This window comes from Phaseolus vulgaris, chromosome 1 (assembly GCF_051622355.1).
Source record: "Phaseolus vulgaris cultivar YP4 chromosome 1, ASM5162235v1, whole genome shotgun sequence".
In the NCBI taxonomy this organism is placed as follows: Eukaryota; Viridiplantae; Streptophyta; class Magnoliopsida; order Fabales; family Fabaceae; genus Phaseolus; species Phaseolus vulgaris.
Genome location: NC_143498.1, coordinates 39252008 through 39271017, shown reverse-complemented (window position 1 = coordinate 39271017; position 19010 = coordinate 39252008). Strand labels below are relative to the sequence as shown.

At 31.9% G+C, this 19010-nt stretch overlaps 1 protein-coding gene and 1 pseudogene across 1 annotated transcript; both read right to left on the bottom strand.

Annotated features, from left to right (window-relative positions):
* Positions 1-7138: 7138 nt before the first annotated feature.
* Positions 7139-7967, bottom strand: LOC150029616 (uncharacterized). Its single transcript, XM_090302187.1, has one exon. It carries the CDS (start codon positions 7748-7750, stop codon positions 7445-7447), a length of 306 nt encoding a protein of 101 aa, XP_090158313.1. The 5' UTR covers positions 7751-7967; the 3' UTR covers positions 7139-7444.
* Positions 7968-16040: 8073 nt separating this feature from the next.
* LOC150029615 (uncharacterized) lies at positions 16041-18710 on the bottom strand (annotated as a pseudogene).
* Positions 18711-19010: the final 300 nt, after the last annotated feature.

The following is a 19010-nucleotide window of genomic DNA, read 5'->3' as shown; positions in this document are numbered from 1 at the left end:
GAGATTCATGATGGAGCATGCGGTAACCATTCTGGGGTCCGAACAATGGTGGCCAAGGTCATCCGGGCAGGATACTATTGGCCGACCGTTCAAGGAGACTGTGCGGAGTATGTCAAGAAGTACTTAAAGTGTCAGGAGTTCGGCCTGCTACATCATTCGAAACCGGAGGAGCTCCACAAGATGTTATCACCCTAATTGTTTGCCATATGGGGAATGGACATCATAGGTCCTTTCTCACGCGACAAGAGCTATATCCAGGAGGCCGCTTGCAAGCTTCGAGCGGCTAGAAGGTATAACGCGAAGGTTCGGCCAAGAAGCTTCCACAAAGAAGACCTTGTCAGGAGGATGCGCAACGATGCTAGGAAGTCGGATGACAAATTTTCATCAAACTAGGAAGGATCGTTTCGAATCCGAGAGGTAGGAGAAGGGGGAGCATACTATCTAGAATGGTTATTGAGAAAAGTTGTACCGAGGACGTGGAATGCTACGCACCTCAAATTTTATTTTAGTTGACCCATGAATAAATTTCACGCACTTTTTCCTCGTCCGGTAGAACTAGCGGTCAGAGAGGTTTTAAAGAAGCGTTTCCATCAAACAACGTGCAAACCATAAAATCAACCTAAGAGGCGCGGTTCGGCCAGGATGAAGCCTACCAACATACCCTCCCGACACTCCACACACACGGTTCGACCATGATGAAGCCTTAATCGGTATACCCTCCCGAAACCCAAGCGCAAGTGCTAGCTAAGATGAAGCCTTAATCAGCATACCCTCCCAACACCTTGCAATCACGGTTCAACCAGGACGAAGCCCTAATCGGCATACCCTCCCGAGACCCAAGCACAAGTGTTGGCCAGGATGAAGCCTTAATCGACATACCCTTCCAACACATAATCCACTGCATAACTCAACTTGTCTAAATTAAACGCTTGCTACCTTGCTACGCTTTAGTGGCCGACCGCCTTTCGAATTCATTTCGTTAAGTGATTTACTTGTAAACGACCAATCATATTAACTTACGTCAATTGGGTTCATTATGTTGGTTGTTTTTAACTCACAGTCACACCGACCGAAGAGAATAACTTGTGCAAATTTTTAAAAGAAAAGGCGACCGATTTTATTCATCAACAAAAGGAGGAGGCCACACCCCGGCCTCAAGGGAACAAAATGAACGAAAGAGAAAAAACCTAAAAGCCTAGGCTTCGGTCTTCAACATCTTCGCTCGGGGCAGGCTAATCGACGCTCTGCAAATTCTGGACCTCGTTTTCCGGGACCAGTCGGCCGTTAAAGACCTTCATCTCTTGGTCAAATTGACCAAAGGGTGGAGGCCCACCATACAGCACCCCAACCTGTCAAACGGCCAGGTTGAAGCTCTAAGTGATTAAGACCATGGTATCCTCCATGGTCTTCAGCACCTTAGCCTCCGCTGCCTCTTTCCCTTGCCGCAGAGAGGCAATCTCCCCTTCCATTGATGCCCCCTTGCGTTCGGCCTCCTCCAGGGCCTTCTTCAGTCGAGCATTATCAGCCGCTCTCTCAGCGTCCAACTTCTCCAATTCGGCCACCCTGGCCAACCAAGCTCAAGCTCGGCAGCTTGCGCACACAACTTTTTCTTATAAGCTGTGTTGGCATCAACGACCTGCTTCAGGTTGTTGGATGCCTCCTGAAGTTGATGCTCGAGGCGCGACAGCTCCTCGATGCGCCGCCTGCGAGCCTCCGCCCCCTGGCGGGTCAATATCAGGCCCCGACACATCATCTTGACGCTACCGTCTAGAAGATCGTCCTCGGGGAGCGACCCGATAAGCTCTTCAATGCTAGAGGGGGCAAGTTGAAGTTCATTTCCCTTGTAAAACAAGAGTCACCCCCTAACACCGCCAAGGACGACTCTTGGACGGCCACCGCTATTGGAATAGGCCGGTTGAACTCGTTGGTTGGTGGCGATCCAACAATGACAGACGCTCGACTCGGAGGAGGGGTCGGCATCTCACTTTGAACCCGATAGGTTCGGGCAGTGCCACCCTCCCTTGCCCTCTTCTTGGGGTTCTTCGACGAAGACCCCACTCGAGTAGCAGCAGCTGGAGGGGGCCCGGTGCCAGCAACCCCCCTCTTCTCCTTTAACTTGTCTTTAAATGTCGTCAACATATCGACCGCTTGCGGTATCTCTCTCTTTGCGATTACTGCAACAAAAACAAGATGTTAGTCACAAACATAGAATGAACGACCGAAGGTTTAAAATAATTCAAACATACTCTCAAAGGCCGCTTCATGATCGGTCTCTGTGTACAACGACATCAATGGACGAGCGGGGAGCTTCCTCAGAAGGCTATCAAACAAAGCATAAACCTCCCGCTCTCCATTGCTTGGATTGACTGTACGGGCAAATCCTTTATCTTAGTAGGACTCCTCGTCCAAAACAAAGGAAACCTTAGATGGCCGACTGCGTAAAAAAAGTAGAATGTACCTTTCGGCTCCACGAACACCTTAAAGAACTTTTCTTTGAAGTTCTTGTAGGAGGTCGTGAAAGCCTTAAATAGGATGCTACCCGCTCAACTAACCAAGGAGTGTTAGCCGACCAACTCAGAGGGGTGATAAGCATAGAAGTGAAGGAAGCAGGAAGAAAGAGAACGCACCCCGAACGTCTGGCATACCACGCGGAAAGCCTGCATAGATGCCCATGTATTCAGGTGCAACTGGCTCGGTGCCATGTTAAGCGCCTGAAGGACGCTCACCATGAACGTGTTGAAGCAAAAGTGACACGTGTAAATATGAAAAAAGACAATTGTTCATGAAGAAGAAGGGGGGTTCGGTAGATGACCGTTCCCTATATACACGATCGTCCAATGACCAAGGATCGAACGACAATAAGGAGTCCTCGACCGAAGCCTTCAAGACAGGAACCTTATTCAAAAAATCAGCTACTGAGGCGTCCGTATGGAACACAAACACGATCTCACACACCTTGGGATCAACCCAGGCGGGCCCCAGTGAGGGCGCGGTCGTTTAGATGAGTTCGACCGGTCTGACGCGTTACCAACATCATCACCCCTCACTTCCTCCACCTGTGGGGCAATGGTTTGAATTGCCTCGACCGAGATGACTTTCTTGGAAGAGGAAGTGGAAGAAGATGAGGAAGACGATGAGGACGAGCAAGAAGGAGGTTCAGGAAGAAGGGATCGGGCGGGAGAAGAAGGAGATGTAGGACGTGAGTGGGTAGACATGACTAACCTTAAGACGAACGATGAGTGCAGCAAAGATCGCTTGGAGTCGTTCGAGTGTCGGAGCTCAATGAATATCAGAACGCGTGAGGAGCCACTGTTCCAAGCCCCTATTTATAGCCCGAAGACGTCTCGGAATCCCAAACGTCACAAGATCTCAACCGTTGGATCCTCCTGATCCAACGTTCCACGTTGCTTGGCACCCTAAAAACCCCTCATAAATGCACGTTACATCATCCGCTCAGGCGCCGTCTCCAGTCACTTCACCCATCATCACTCCCCCTCGACCGAGGGCTTCCACTAAGACTCTTCAACTGTGCCTGCTCTCGAGCCTCGGGGGCAAGTGTACTGGGACGACCGAGTCACCCATGACGGGTTGGCCAGGAACTAGACCACTCAACTAATCAACCACAATGAGGTCACGTGACGACATGTGACCGACCGACCCTTGGCGACAAACCATGGGTTGACCAAGTCAATAGGATTAATTCATAGTTAAGGGTTGTTTAGCACAACCCTAAACATAAACCAACCTCCTAATCCGGCCCATCAACGAAGACCCATTAAGGTAATATAAATAGCACACATTCCAAGGAGAAAGGTACGTCATTATCTACAGTACTCTGACACCCAAGTGCCAACACCCTGACTGACTTGAGCGTTGAAGTGCCTTTTGCAGGTACCACCTCCCCTGTGGAGCCCGACAACCGAGGGGAGGAAGGAGAAACTGGAGGCTTGGAGCGTTAGTAACTAACCAAAGGTAGAGGTTGAATGAATTGTTCTGTAGGCCCCAAATCCGTTCGAGAACAAAAACTAATTTAGAAACCAATTTTTTTTTTAGTCTGTAAAATAGTTTCTAATTTAATCACTATAACAACTAGTTATTTTTTGTCTCTAAAATTGATTTTTATTTCATGATTTTTTTTTGTGAGATGAATGAAATTATATATCAAACTATACTCAGAAGGATAGAAAGGATGGAGACATGGATATAATTTTCTTCTTTGACACCAAATATAACTTCAACATAAATGCCTCTTAAAACGGCAGAAGAGTACAAATAGCTTGATCTTCTACTTTACATAATCTTTAACTTTAATAGAGAAACCTCACATTAGAACATAAAAACATTGTGTGAATGTATGCACCAATTTTAAGGGTAAAATATGTCCTTGATAAGTTTTTTATTATGAAGATGGTGTAATTTTATTACTAATTTACTAATTTGAATATTTAAAAAAATAATTATATATGGATTTAGATAAGTTGTTAATGAGTTGATGATTTCACTCTGATAAAAAAGTCTTTCAATTGATCACTTTATCTTTCTTTACATTAAAGTCGTCATTTAAACTATGACTTTAATATTTTTTTAATAAGTTTTCATTCTAATAATATTTTTTAATTATTGTCTAAAGTACATATTCATAAATATATAAAATAATTTATTTATGTTATTTTTAATTAAAATTTTATAATTTTATAATTATAATAGTGTTATTTTAAAAAAAGCCATGTTAGAAACTTAATTATTTTAGGATGTAATAAGTTATTTTTCAATGATAAATTTTGAGTAATTGTTCTAATGGAGGTAAGTGGTGGGAGAATAAAATAAAGAGTCAATAATCCTATTTTAGTGCCTTTTACTCCCAGTATAAAAAACGTGTTGCAGCAAAAAAACTAAACAATAGGATAGGGGAATCATATCTTGACAGCATACAATTATTATACATAAGTTAATTATTGTATCATATCTCCTGTAAGGAGATTTCTCTTAAATAATATAAGGACATCTCCACGGTAAGATCACTCTATAAGGTCTTAATTTACTTTTTTATGGGTTCCACTTTGACACATAACTTTTAAGACCTTTTATAAAACTCACACTCTAATTAATATTTTATTTTGTTAGTTGATAAAAAGACATGTTCCCATGAGAAAAAAAATCTTTTTTTTTATTATTATTATTATAACTCAAAGTCTTATTTCAGATCTTGTGTCTTCAATTTTATGTCATTCAATATTTTTATAAAACAAGATCTTAAACTTATTTCTATAAGCGAGATGTGCTATTACTTTTAAAAGTTAATTCAAATATTTAACATACAATAATAAATATGTTTTAATTCTTAATTTAAATGCGGCTTCTCAAATACAACAACGCGTGGTTTCTTCAATAAAGATGAGATGACTTGCAAGCTAATCATGCTAACAAAATTAGTTGACTCATACAAATTTAGATGTAAGAAGAAAAAACGAGTGTAATATAAATAACTATAGAAAATGAAAATACTTTTATATTTCCAATTAATAAACAATATTTTTTAATATAATCATTATAAAATCAATAAACTTATAATAAATATAATAATTTTGAATGGAATGATATAAAATTAGCTAATTGAATATTCGACGACAATTAATGTTATGTGAGGTCCCACATGCGTTATTCGAACGCAAAATATTTTGACTTTTTCATGCATGATAAGTAGAGAGACACCATGATAATTGGAGAGGTAGCTTCACCTTTCACCTCACCCTCTACTTTACAAAAGTTGGTTTTGTTAGGTGTCACACTACTTGGTTAGTATTGCTAATTTCTAACTACCCATCACCCATTATGCAAGATTTTTAGCACAACTCATGGTCCTCATTCATTCTTCCTCCTATTCCTATGTTCACCAAAATATTTCATACTTTTAGAAACATTAATCAATTAATACTCAGACCACTTATTTCTTTTCAAAATTTTAGATTTTTTGATACTTGTAGAAAAATAAATGATTAAAATTAATTCTTGTCAATTTTTATTTTCGTGACAAATCGATTTTCAATATGAATCATAATGTTAAAATAAAATATATTTTATATTGACTCATAGCTTATAATACAGTAAACATTTAAAATTTATTTATTAACTAAAGAAATATTTGTAAAGATATATTTTAATATAGTTTTTTTACTATAAATAATTAAGAAGTTTAAAATTCAGATTAGGAATAATAATTAATTTCGTGTTATATTAGAAAAAAAAACATATTTAATATTTTTTATATACAACAAGCTTTGGTGAATAATTTATGAAAAAAAATCATGTAATTAGATTTGATAAGCCAACTAGATTATACTTTCTTCTAGTAAACCATGTGCTTTATTTAGCAAAGAAGCATTTTCTTTTATAGGATCATTGCGGTATATTATATTTGGATACTAATGTCCTTTGCTGGAAAAGAATCTCACTGATGAAGGGTTTGACAAATTCGTTTCTCTCCACAAAAAGAGAAAACAATCTGGTTGGTTTGAGGTTCAAGTACTAACACGTGCATAGTAACATGAATAGCAAAATGGTTTAATTACTACGTTGGTAGAAATTTTTAAGGTCGTGGAGGCATATTCGTGGCATATTCGTGACCCTCTGCGTCTGTTGTACGCCGTGAGGTTCGGCATGTTCTCACATGTTGAATTTTTTGTTTTGTTCCTTTTATTTTTTCTCTTCTTTCTGTTTTCTGTGTATCATATGTCACTCTATTCAAATGTTGCAAGGGATGAATCTTGAATATAGGATTTGATTTGATGTACATTTTCAAAAGAGATGGCTAAAGAAAACCAATATTGACTTTTATATTAATAAAATTAATTTCACAACACATAGCATGTTGACTAACAAACTTTGACACATTCATCTTGTTTGTAGCCGATTTCTAGAGCCATCGTTTGGTTTTCTTTTCCTTTGGTCTAAGTAAACAAACATGTAAATTGTAATGAAGCATAATTGAGACCTCTAAGCAACCATCATAGAACTGAACAATTTTACAAGCTTTGGTTTTTTCTACAACAACTTCATTATCTTTCACGTTATGCAAAACCCAATTCTATGATAAGGTCCTTGAATTGAAGACTTTGAAGGAGGCAGAGAAATGAAGAACATATATAACACAAAAGCTTCGATTTTTATTGATTTTCTGCTGTATACGTAGAACCAGTATGTGTAAACTAACTTGTTCTTGAGAGAAGAGAATTGTCAAAAAGGCTAAAACATAAAGGAGCATAAAAGAAAAGAGGGTCCCTTCAACGATAATTTACATTTCCTAACAGAGATTTGAAAAGGATCATTCAGCTTTATTCTTCTTTTCCTTAAACCGAGTGGAAAGATGTAGCATGATTCATGCGGTTGATCTCACTGAAATAAGACATGCAGCCAAATTCAGTGTTGAAGAGAATTGAAGAAGAGTTCAAGAAGAGTCTGAGGCATTTTGTTGTTCATCTTCAGTCATCCAAAGCAGCCAAGAAAGAGGATCTGAGGAGAATTTGGAGAGCTTGGTGTCAACAGAAGTAAGAGATTGAGTGTTTTGAGTATGAAGAAGAGCAGAAGTAGAAGGGGTGGCATTGGTCCTAGGTGGTTGTTGGTGCTGTGTGTGATCTTTAGGATTAGGGGTTTGGAGAGGAAGCAGAGTGGGTTTAGGAGAAGCTTGTTGTGGTTGTGGACGAGGGTACAAGAGATCAGTGGGGAAGAAGTTGTATTGTTGAAGGCCAGCCATAGAAACAACTGTTTGTATTGAATCAAGAGAATGAGAAGTGACAGAAAATGAAAGAGAAAAGCTTGAGTATCTGTGTTTCTTAGAACAATTTGTTGGTTGGATTTGGAATTTATAGAGAGAAAAAGAAAGATGAAGAGAGAGAGAGAGAGAGAGTATTGGTGGCTTGGGAATCAAGGAGGGTTTTCTTGAAGAAGGTGTTAAAATAATTTCTCTTATGTTTTGGTTTCTTGCCTAATGTTACCATTCATCGATGTTTACTATCACTTAATGTTGCCTTTTTTTTTTTTAATTTGAAATTTTAATTTTTTTGTATAGTTTATTTGTTTAATAAAATTATGTTAAGGAACAAGGAGAATATTTATGGTTTTTCTCGTGTTAGTGCAATCTAATTTATTAAAATGCAAAATTAGACAAACATGTTATGATTTGTTTGGTTAGAATTGGAAAATTGAAAAAGTGAATGCTTAATTTAAAGAGAAAATAAATGAAAAATGAAATATTTTGATTTAATGGAAGAGTTATAGATTTAACTAGAACATTTATTGATATATCTTATTGATTTAAACTAAGGAATGGAAATTGATATTTTTTTTAATATTTTTAGGTTAAAAAAAGAAAAAATAATAGTAGAAAAATTAAAATAAATTATTTATTAAAAATATTATTGATTTAAAATATTTTTTATTACCTCATATTAATAATTATATACAAAATAATGTGCATGTAAAATATTAGTTCAAGATAAATTTATAATTTTTCAAACAATATCCACAAATTTATATTGTTTTCTCATTTCATACTCAATTTTCCTTTATTAAAACTTTCCCCATGGATCATCTTAAATCACTCAAACTAAAAATACATTAAATTCTCACAAAGCATCTTAAATAATTCCTCATTATGTTATTCTTTTCATTATAATTAAAATAAGAGAAAAAATGTATTTTTAGTATAATAATTTTAATTTTGTAAGTTTTTTTTCAATTTCGTATTATAATTGATGACATATTTACTTTTTTTTAGTAATTCTTTTGTGTGTTTACTAGAAAGAAAATTAATATTGATATGTAATTAACTTTGAAAAAATCATTAAAATTTTAAATTTATAAAAAAATAAACAAATCATAAACTTCAAAATTATTTACATATTAATGTTAATTTCTCTCTCTAATAATAAATACACGTGATCATTACTAAAGACCATGTGCTCAATTACCTTAAACAAAGTGATAATGTACCTAATATATAATCAAATTATGAGATTTTAGAAAAAAAAGAGTATATTTTACTTAAAATAAGCTTACTTATAAATACTATTTATTTTATAATATTAATATTTAACATATTATAAAGAATTAAAACACGTGCTTTTGCATTGGGTTAGTTTTAACATTTATTAAACAAAATTGATTTTAATTATGTTTAATGTAATAATTCCATCAGTCACATGTCTAATTATAGGTTTGTTAATAGATAAATTTTATTGGTAGGTACAAGAACCAAATTGTCTATCTCTAATTAAAACTAAATTAGATAATTAATAGACCTTAAGAGATTGGAGAACAATTAGATATTTTATGATATTATTCAAGTGAAATAGAATAAAAAAAACACAAATTATTCTAGGAGTGTTTATGACACTATTTAGGTTAAACTATTTTTCCCTTTATTTATTTACAAAATTCAATCCGATTCGTTTATTTTTAAATAAAATTTAGTTTGATCCCTAATTTTTTATAAGAAAATAATTTTCTCTTTTCCATCTAAATAAAACTAATGCCAACAAGAAAACAGAGCTAGAGTAAATAAGTGATTTAAATATAGTGCCCGTTTTATATTTTAAAGGGATATATGTTCTCACCATTTTCATGTTAACATACGCATAATTCAATAATTCAAGAGTAATAAAATATACTTATATGCATGATTTAAATGCATACAAATATACTTAAAATTATATTATATAAATAAGGCGTAAACCTTGTTTTATAAAACTCAACTATACTTAAAAGAACCCATAGAAAAAGGAGTCAAACATTTTGATTCCAATCTGAGACTTATTCCAATATAAAAACAGATCAAAATATATAAAAAAAAAAATGAAAATTTGGGGGAATTTGAAACAAGTATAGCTGTGTTACCCATATTTTAACATTAAGCATCTTTGTAGAAGAGAATATAAGTATTTTTGTTTGGTTTATTCCGCCAAGAAAACCGAATTTGTTTTGAGGTCAACGGTTTTTAGATGCCCAAAGTTGTGTAATAGAGGTAGCCAAGTACTCAGATTCAAGCCATAACTCACTTTTCATTTCAGCATTGTTTTCCAACCATAATACTATTTCTTGACAAAAAAAAAATGTATTTATTCACAAAATGGATATAATTTTTAACATAAGTGTTTTTTTTTATATAACACACAAAATAATATAAAAATAATGTTGGAGATCCCACATCAACTAAAAATGAAGACATTTCATTTTATATAAGTGAGTGCAAACCTCATTTTATAAACCAGTTTTATAAGATTGAGTTAGACTTAAAACTGACTTCTTAACAAAATTGGGATCTAACATGAAAAAATTAAGTAAAACACTTACTATATTTGATTGTTTACATAAACATTGATTTTTTTAAAAATTTAATTATTGAATAAACATATATTAGTCATGAGATATATATTAAGCTTGCACAATTTTAAGAATTTAAAAATAATTGATACTCTATTTAGTTGCATATTAATTTTCTATTATAATATCTAATAACACTTTCCAGAAAATAAATATATATATGAATATTGAATATTAACTGTGGTAGTTACCTAGTATTTGAATAGTCTAAAATTTAATATCTATTTATGATTATGAATATCACCAGATTTGAAGGTATTGTAATGATATTATACGAGTTAAGCTATTTGGGAACTTAACTCAGAGAAACTTGATTAAATTTACATATTTTAAAACAAATGAACAAAAGTTTAATTTTTGGTTTGATTATATGGATAGGATTGAGTTTGAACTTTATATACTTTTCATTAGAAGTCCGTGAATAGTTCGTGAATGTGTATGTAGATAAATTACAAAAAAATTGAAATTTAATAATTTTAAAGACAATTCTTAAAATAGTCATATAAATTATTTACAGATTTAATATGTTTCAATTTTACATATTAAATTAAATTTAACTTTTTTTAAATTCTTATCAAGCAGTTAAAAAAGTATCTACAAGACTATAAGTAATATATAAAGAGCTATAATGTGGATATTGGTAGATTCATGTGAGTATGTTTAAATTCTCACAAACAGTAAAGGAAGTGAGAACAATAATTAGATATTAAATTATATAACAGAAACGATATAAATATGTATGGCAAAAGTTGATATAATTAGTCACAGTTACTGATACAAGCACATATGATACAATTAGTTAGACAATCAATTATATAAGTATAGATATGCAAGTAGTTAAATTCATTGGTACAAATACAAATATATAAGTAGTCACACTCAGATGATATAGATACAAATGATACAATTAGTTAGAGTCACTAGTAGGTACAATTAGTCAGACTCATTATTATAAGTACAAATGATATCATTAGTCTGACTCAGATGATACAATTAGTCAGACTTACAGATACAAGTTCAGATGGTACAAATAGTCAAACTCATTATTTGATTCACATGAATTAATTAAAATTAAGTTTGCAGTGATTAGCTAGCATAAAACTTATCGAATCTCACTCATTTCAATCCTCAAGGTCCAACTTTTAGCTACATATAATTTAATTTGCAATTTTCTCAAAATAGAATCAACCATTAAGTAAAACATACCAACCAACCCGCAATTTGATTCATGTGCAACAATTTCAATCATTAATGTAGTGACTAGTAAGGATAAACAAGCTTATCAAATCCTATTAATTTAAATCCCTAAGATCCAAGTTCAACTACATTTAATTTAAATTTTCACTCCCTAAAGTTATTGTGAAGTTAGATGTAAGATAAACTAAGAATAATATTTTTAAGTTAAAATAATATCAATCAAACAAAATAATAAGATTAAGAACACCTTACTTGATAACAAACATAAGGAAAAATAGAAAATGCCTTACCCAGGTCAATTTATACACCAATCAAACAAAATAATGAAGATATGGACAAATAAAATAATGAGGTTAAGGGCAACTCACTCGACAAGAATAATATAATAATTGTCTTCTCCCGTTACTTGATTGATTTTGAAGATTGATGTATTGATTTGGTGTTGCTCTTCTCTCTAATGTTGTTGTTTCTCTTATAATAACATGTGTATCTTATGATCATGCTCTTATTTATAATATAACTTGTAATGATTACACTTCTTTGCTTTTGAATTCTAGTTTTTGCATTATGATCACAAAGACTTCAATGATTAATTTATAAATCTTCCAACTAGTTGGTAAAAAGATAATTCATTAAGTTATATCGAAAGTTTTTTTTTATCAGAGCAAGAAGGATTAAGTTTATCTTACATTAAAGTTTTTATATCATAAACAATAAATTTTGATTTTATCCTAGTAAGTGAATCTTGTAAGAAAATTTTGAAACCTATTTCATCTTACCATTCTTCAATTTGTCTGATGATATTAAATTCTTTGTCAAATGATTTAAGTCTTTTGTTAGTCTTAATATGTTGAAGTACCTATAAATATAATGACTTACATGATTTGTCTCTTTAAATATTTCTTTTGAAACAAATATTTATTTATGTAATTTTTTGAGTTAGTCAAATGCTTTTAAGCTAAATTATACTCAATACTTTAGAGAAAGTTTATCATTTATCAATTTATTAAAAAAAAAATATTAAATGATGTAAGTAACAAATTGTCACTGCATATTTATTCCTAAATTTGATGATTACTAATTCATCTTTATTTTTCTATCTTTGGCTTCTTTATTTTTAACTTTGATTTTTTCAAATGCAATTGCATATCTGAATATAGGATCATTGACTTAATAATTTGTTTAAAATATAGCAAATGAATGAGTGACCTAAAAACTCCCCAATTAGCATGCCTTGGTATGTCATAATGCATGATTTACGACTAACCACACAATCATATTTTCTAATAAGAATTCAGAAAATGAATGAGTACATCAAATGAGGTCATCCAACATGCCCATGTTGCTTAATCTATGAAGATGGGAACATGATAAAATCAAGTTTGCTTTTTAGGATGTTTTTAACCGGGAAAAGTTTGATCTTTGATCAATGGGAAAGTTAAATTTACTTAGTATCACACAAAATTATAAGTTTTTTTTTTTATTTCCTCAATTTGACAATCATTAATAGCATTTTTAATTAATTGTACTTTTCATTTAATGAAGTTTGACACTCACTGAACTTTAAATTTCGTAGATTGTACCATTTAGGTTAAAACATTTTACGGATATGTTAATTGAGTGTGAACTTACTCAAAGTCTAATCACATGATCAATAACAAATAGAAAACTTCATGTTGGTCTCATTACAATAATGATGTGGCAATATATATTTTTTAAAATTAAAAATAAACAGCGTCACTTTGTTTTGTTTATGTCGTTTTCAATGATCTCAAGGCACAATATTGTTTTATTGGGTAGCAGAGGCGACAAACGGAAAAGAGCATAGTCCATTAGTAAAAACATTAACGTTAAAGACAAAATGTAGAAATGCATTGGTGGGTGTTGGGTGAAAACGAATCACCACCACGATGAATTTTGGGATCAACAAAGATTCCTCGAAAGTTATGTACTCATGTTAGTGTCTTGTATTGTTTTTGTTAGTGACTCATAATTGATCTTCTTGTGTTGAAGGTGTATAAAATGTTATGATATCCTCATATTTAAAATCATTTTTGACCTATTTGAATTAGTCGCTCTAAATGTTATTTTAATTTCATATTTGTTTAAGATTGTCAATAATATATTACTATAGTTTCACGTTTGAGGGTTTTTAATAAAGTTTTGAAAAAAAAAGATTTTTACCTTTTTGGAATTTTCAATTAACGATTCATAATTATATATATATATCGTTTTTATTATTTGTTTACATAAGCTGTAGTTGATTGAAGTTGTAGGTACTGTGAGGTAAAATTAATAAAGTTGTTTATCAAAATAAAGTATATTTTAAAATTTAATCAAATTATTGAGTATGTGAAAGAGAAAGTAATTCTTAAGTACAAAACACCCTTCATCAAATTTAATTAAGTGCTTAACCCAATAAAATATAGAGTTGTACTGATAAAAGGAAGATCATATCATGTTAAAATATCGTTTATTAAACAATAAGAGTATGTTGATCAATCACAATACTTGTCAGTTGAAGATTGAAGAACAAACAAAAGAATGTTAAGCATACCTTTCACTTATGATAAGTATTAATGGATGTCAAATGAAAAAAACATCACAAAGACCTACCAAAACATTTGATAAAATAGTGAAAAAGCATCAGGTGATAAGCTAACACAAACTCTTAGTTGACACGAGATCAAAGAATATTCCTAAAGCTTAAGTTTATATCACAAAGATTGTCTTATTCAATTGTTTTCAAGAAGACTTACACCAAACATCAATGTTCAAGTATCTCTTTGGACATGAGCGAAAACTTAATGACCACCAACTCTCCCGACACAACTATTTTCAAATTATGTCCTAGCTACTTGCCCTTTATGGTGTGCATTTTTATCATGTGATGGTACAAAATGCTTTATTACCAAGGAAAGTGTGTACTATCAGTCATCCATGATGTTGCGTAAAGAAGAAGAGCCTTTGAAATTGTATGGAGTGCATTAAATGCAATGGTCATGTTGAAGCTCGTCAGACGTAAGGAAGACATAAAAGAAGAACTGAAGCTGCTCAACAAATATAAACAACTACTCAGCGACTACATAAAACCTACCATCAAGAAGAAAAATAGAAGAGCAGAGAATCCACTGTGTCAAAATATTGTTGTTAAGATAATGAACAATCCTCAAAAGCTTCAAAACAAGGATCCTAGAGCTAAGAGTATGAGCATTACCAAAATATATGGATCCATTAGAGCTTAGAAGAGAACACAAGAAGTGTTTCTTTATTGACTTAGGAGAGTGAACTTTCACATTCTATTCGTCAAAAGGCGTAACTCTTCTATAAAGTGCAAAATGATTTAAACAAGGAGAGAAAGCCCAAATCTTATATTCATCGAAATATGAAAACACTCTCCATTAGTCAGACCCAATAATCAAACAATAATTCATACGCTTAGCCTTTAATATGTTAATTAGGAGTGACTAAAGAGTAAAAAATACTCATTCAGTCAAGAATGACTTCAGGAAAGAATACTCTTTGACGAGGTTAGTTAGGAGCAGTTGCGATATGAAAGAATACTCAGGTAGCCAAGAGTGACTAGGTGTAAAGAATTTTTGAGGTCAACCATGAGTGGCTTGAGTAAAGAATACTCAATGTCAACAATAGTGACTTAAGGAAAGAACACTCAAGGGTTAGTAAAGAGTGACTATAAGTTCAAAGAATATTCAGTTAAACTAAGAGTCACTACAAGAAAAAATAGTTTTAGTGATATATATATATTCATCACTAAATACTATAAATATGTCACTATTAATATCTTGTGACAATAATTAAATTGTCACTAATACTCTTGTCACGGTTATACTTGTGACAATAATTTTAAATGTCACTAAAACTAAATGCTATTGTGACAAAATTAATTATCACTAGTAATTCTATGTAATAGTGACAATAATACAATATCACAAATATATAAGACAATAGTGATACATTAATTGTCACTAGTATATGCTAGTAGTAGTGACAATAATGTAATATCACAAATATATAAGTACATTAATTGTCACTAGTTGCGACTATTATTAATTTACAATAATAACTAGTATAATTTTAATGTCGTGATAATTAGTTATTAATTATAAATATTGTATCATTATTGTTAGAAATTATGATAGTGTGTAATTGTCACAAATAAATATCATGTGATAATTAATAGGAAAATTATATTTTAAAATTAAAAAAATATTAATTAAAATAAATAAACATAAAATATAAATATAAAATATCCATTACATTCAAAATAAAATAAAAATTAAAATATCCAACAATAATTTCAAATACAAGAACTAAAATATCTAACAATAATTTTAAATACAATAACTAAAATATCCAACAATAATCTTAATAGGACCCCATTCTACTGAAAAATATTTTAACTACATGTATTTAAAAAAAATAACAATAAATGATATGTAGTATCTTCAAGCATTTTGATCCTGCAAAATAAAAAAAATAAATCATTAATATCAATAAAAAATTAATTATATTTTAGAAATGTAAAGATGAATGGACATACTAATGAAAAATTTAAATAAGAACCAAACCTATTGTATTTGGTAGACATTTGAAGTTTGATCTCTCTTTTAATAGTGTAAAGTTTTCATAGCAAATTGTAACTTTCACTTTGAATTACAAGAGTTTTCCACTTTTTTTTTTTTTTTATCTACAGTGAAATTTTTTAATTTAATTGGGATATTTTAATGGTGTTTCAACCCTTATAAAAAAACCAATATCCAAACAAATAATACAAGTAACATAACCAAAATTTCAAACATGAATATCATGTAAATTTGAGGTGCAGTTATTGCTGCAGAATTATGTAGCTATTGTTGTAGAATTATGCCACAAACCTTCAAGAGAATGACACTTGAGTACGCTATACTACATCCTAAATCATCAATTCTACATCTCCCTTTCCATTTTATTCCTTTGATTAGTGATCAGTGATCACCTGTATACCTTACACAATTTGGGCTTCAAAAGCTACTGCCATATCTACCTTCTTGGCCTTATATCATCTTTAATCAACAATCCAACATCTAACATTCAACAGCTTCCACACCAAACCAACATCTACACCAAACCATCATATTAGACGATGCTAGTATATCTCCAACAAACCATCCTAAACCAACGTCCACACCAAACCAACATTCCCCAAGTATGATATTTCTCCTACAACTTCAAGAACATTAGTCCTTCTACAAACCTACTCTATTTTCTTTATAGGCTGCCTACTTACACTGCTTCTACTACTGCACCAGATGGCTTTCATACTACAAAGAACTATAGCTATGAAGCTTCTTAAAAACTAGAACCACTACCAAGGAACAAGCAACAACAACTTCCCAAAGAGTTTTCCACTTAATTGCAGCTATTATAATATTATAATAAGCATGAGTATCAATCCATGTTGATAATATAAATCAATCATAAATTAGCTTTTATATGGATCATATAATCTAAACAAGTTAAACTTTATCATTCAAACGGATGAAACATAGTTTTATTTAATGTGGTGTTGAGATGGGATATTATGATCCTTAAATGCACTTCAAATGTAATCCTGCTTACACGTTAAAGACAAGTTGCTAAACCAAGAACTAACAAATCCTACTTACAACATGAGGTATATGCTACTTAGGTCTATTGACTTGTGGCATGCCAAAAACTAAACATAAAGGCAGTGGCCAAATTGATAATGATAACAAGGTCATGGTACATTTCATGAAAAATCCAAGAAATAGGATTCAAAATAATAAATTGTGTGAATGAAGTTTTTTCTACTCATAGGATATTTCCGAAGCAATAAAAAAATAATTAATAATATTTTAGAAATGTAAAATGTAATTATAGACATAGTAATGGAACAACTTAACAAAACTTACTGTATTTAAAGGAACATTTGAATTGCTAAATGATAAAGCTCCTAGTAGAGTACCCATTTGACGTTTCATCTCCCTTTCAATTTCTTGCTTCATTTGATCATGTTGAGTTTTCATAGAAAGATTTTGATCTTCAATTAATTGACGTTGAGATTGCAATTCACTTTGAAGTTGATTGTTAGCCTCTTCCTGCTGTTGGATTATGCTAGTCAAATTTTGCACTTCTAACTCTAAATCATTTGCTCTTTTTTGTTCATTCTCCATTTGACTTTGAATAAACTCTCTCTACATTTCTTTTTGCAATTGATACACTTCCTATACCTTGTGAGTCATTTGGTTTTGTTCCTAGTACATATGCAAAATGTTTAATCAATGACACACGTGCTTTTGAAATTTCTTCTCCATACACTTCACTCACATTTTTCAAGTTTTCCTACACAATGTTAACACAAAATAATTAACATTTACAACTAGCATTGAATTTAATCATTACACTACTTTATTTTACTTACCACAATTTCTTCTCCATTAGGAATACACCAAGTACCATCAGATCTCATACGTGTAACCTTCCATACTTCCATTGCATTCGACCATTCCTCACTTTTTAATTTTTCTTTCTATTGAAAACAAATAAATAAGGTAATATAATGATACACTAAATAAAATAACAAAACAAAGTTTTATATATGAAACATAAAGAAATCATATAAAACAACATTACCATCTCAAATGCCTTTTGGACAATTGATTTAGTGCCAATAATTTATTTAATTCCTTGTTTATTTTGACTAGCTTTATTTTTCAAGCTCCTTTCCTATAAATATAGAAATAATTTAATATTATAATACATAAAAAATAAAATTCAAATTTAAGATATAGATATACAAAGAAAGTAACATTACCTTAAACTTAGAATCATTCCATTGGTTATGTATTAACCAATTCCAATCTTCGGGTACTACATCATGTGGCCCACCTTTATTTTAGATAATGTTTGATACAAATGGTGATGTATATTTCTATATTGCTTTTGCAATTGTTTCATTGCATGTTCTTTATCCTTTTCCATCAAAGATAATGCATCCTAAAGTCATGAAGTTAAAAAGAGTACCAAATAATCAAAATAGATTAAATATATAAATAAAAATTAATTAAGTACACTTACATGAATAGAGTAATACTAACCTTCATATGTTTCCACGAGGAGTTACACAAATTAATTAAGTACACATCATGTACCGGTAGGCTGAGGACGACCGGTTCCCCGAGGTCGGACAGGGCCAACGCTATTGCGCCTTTCTGTGACTTCTCCTTTTGTGACGATGTTGGCCACCGCTCGACGCCTGATCTCACAAAACGTCTTGGGGCGACACCTTATTAATGAATTGCTGAAGCGTTTTGGCAGTACTCCTTTCCTGAAGGCATGTACCGTCATGTCTTCGTCCTTGGTGTGCAGCTTCACCACTTATGCTCTGAATCTGTTTAGGAAATCTTTCAATGACT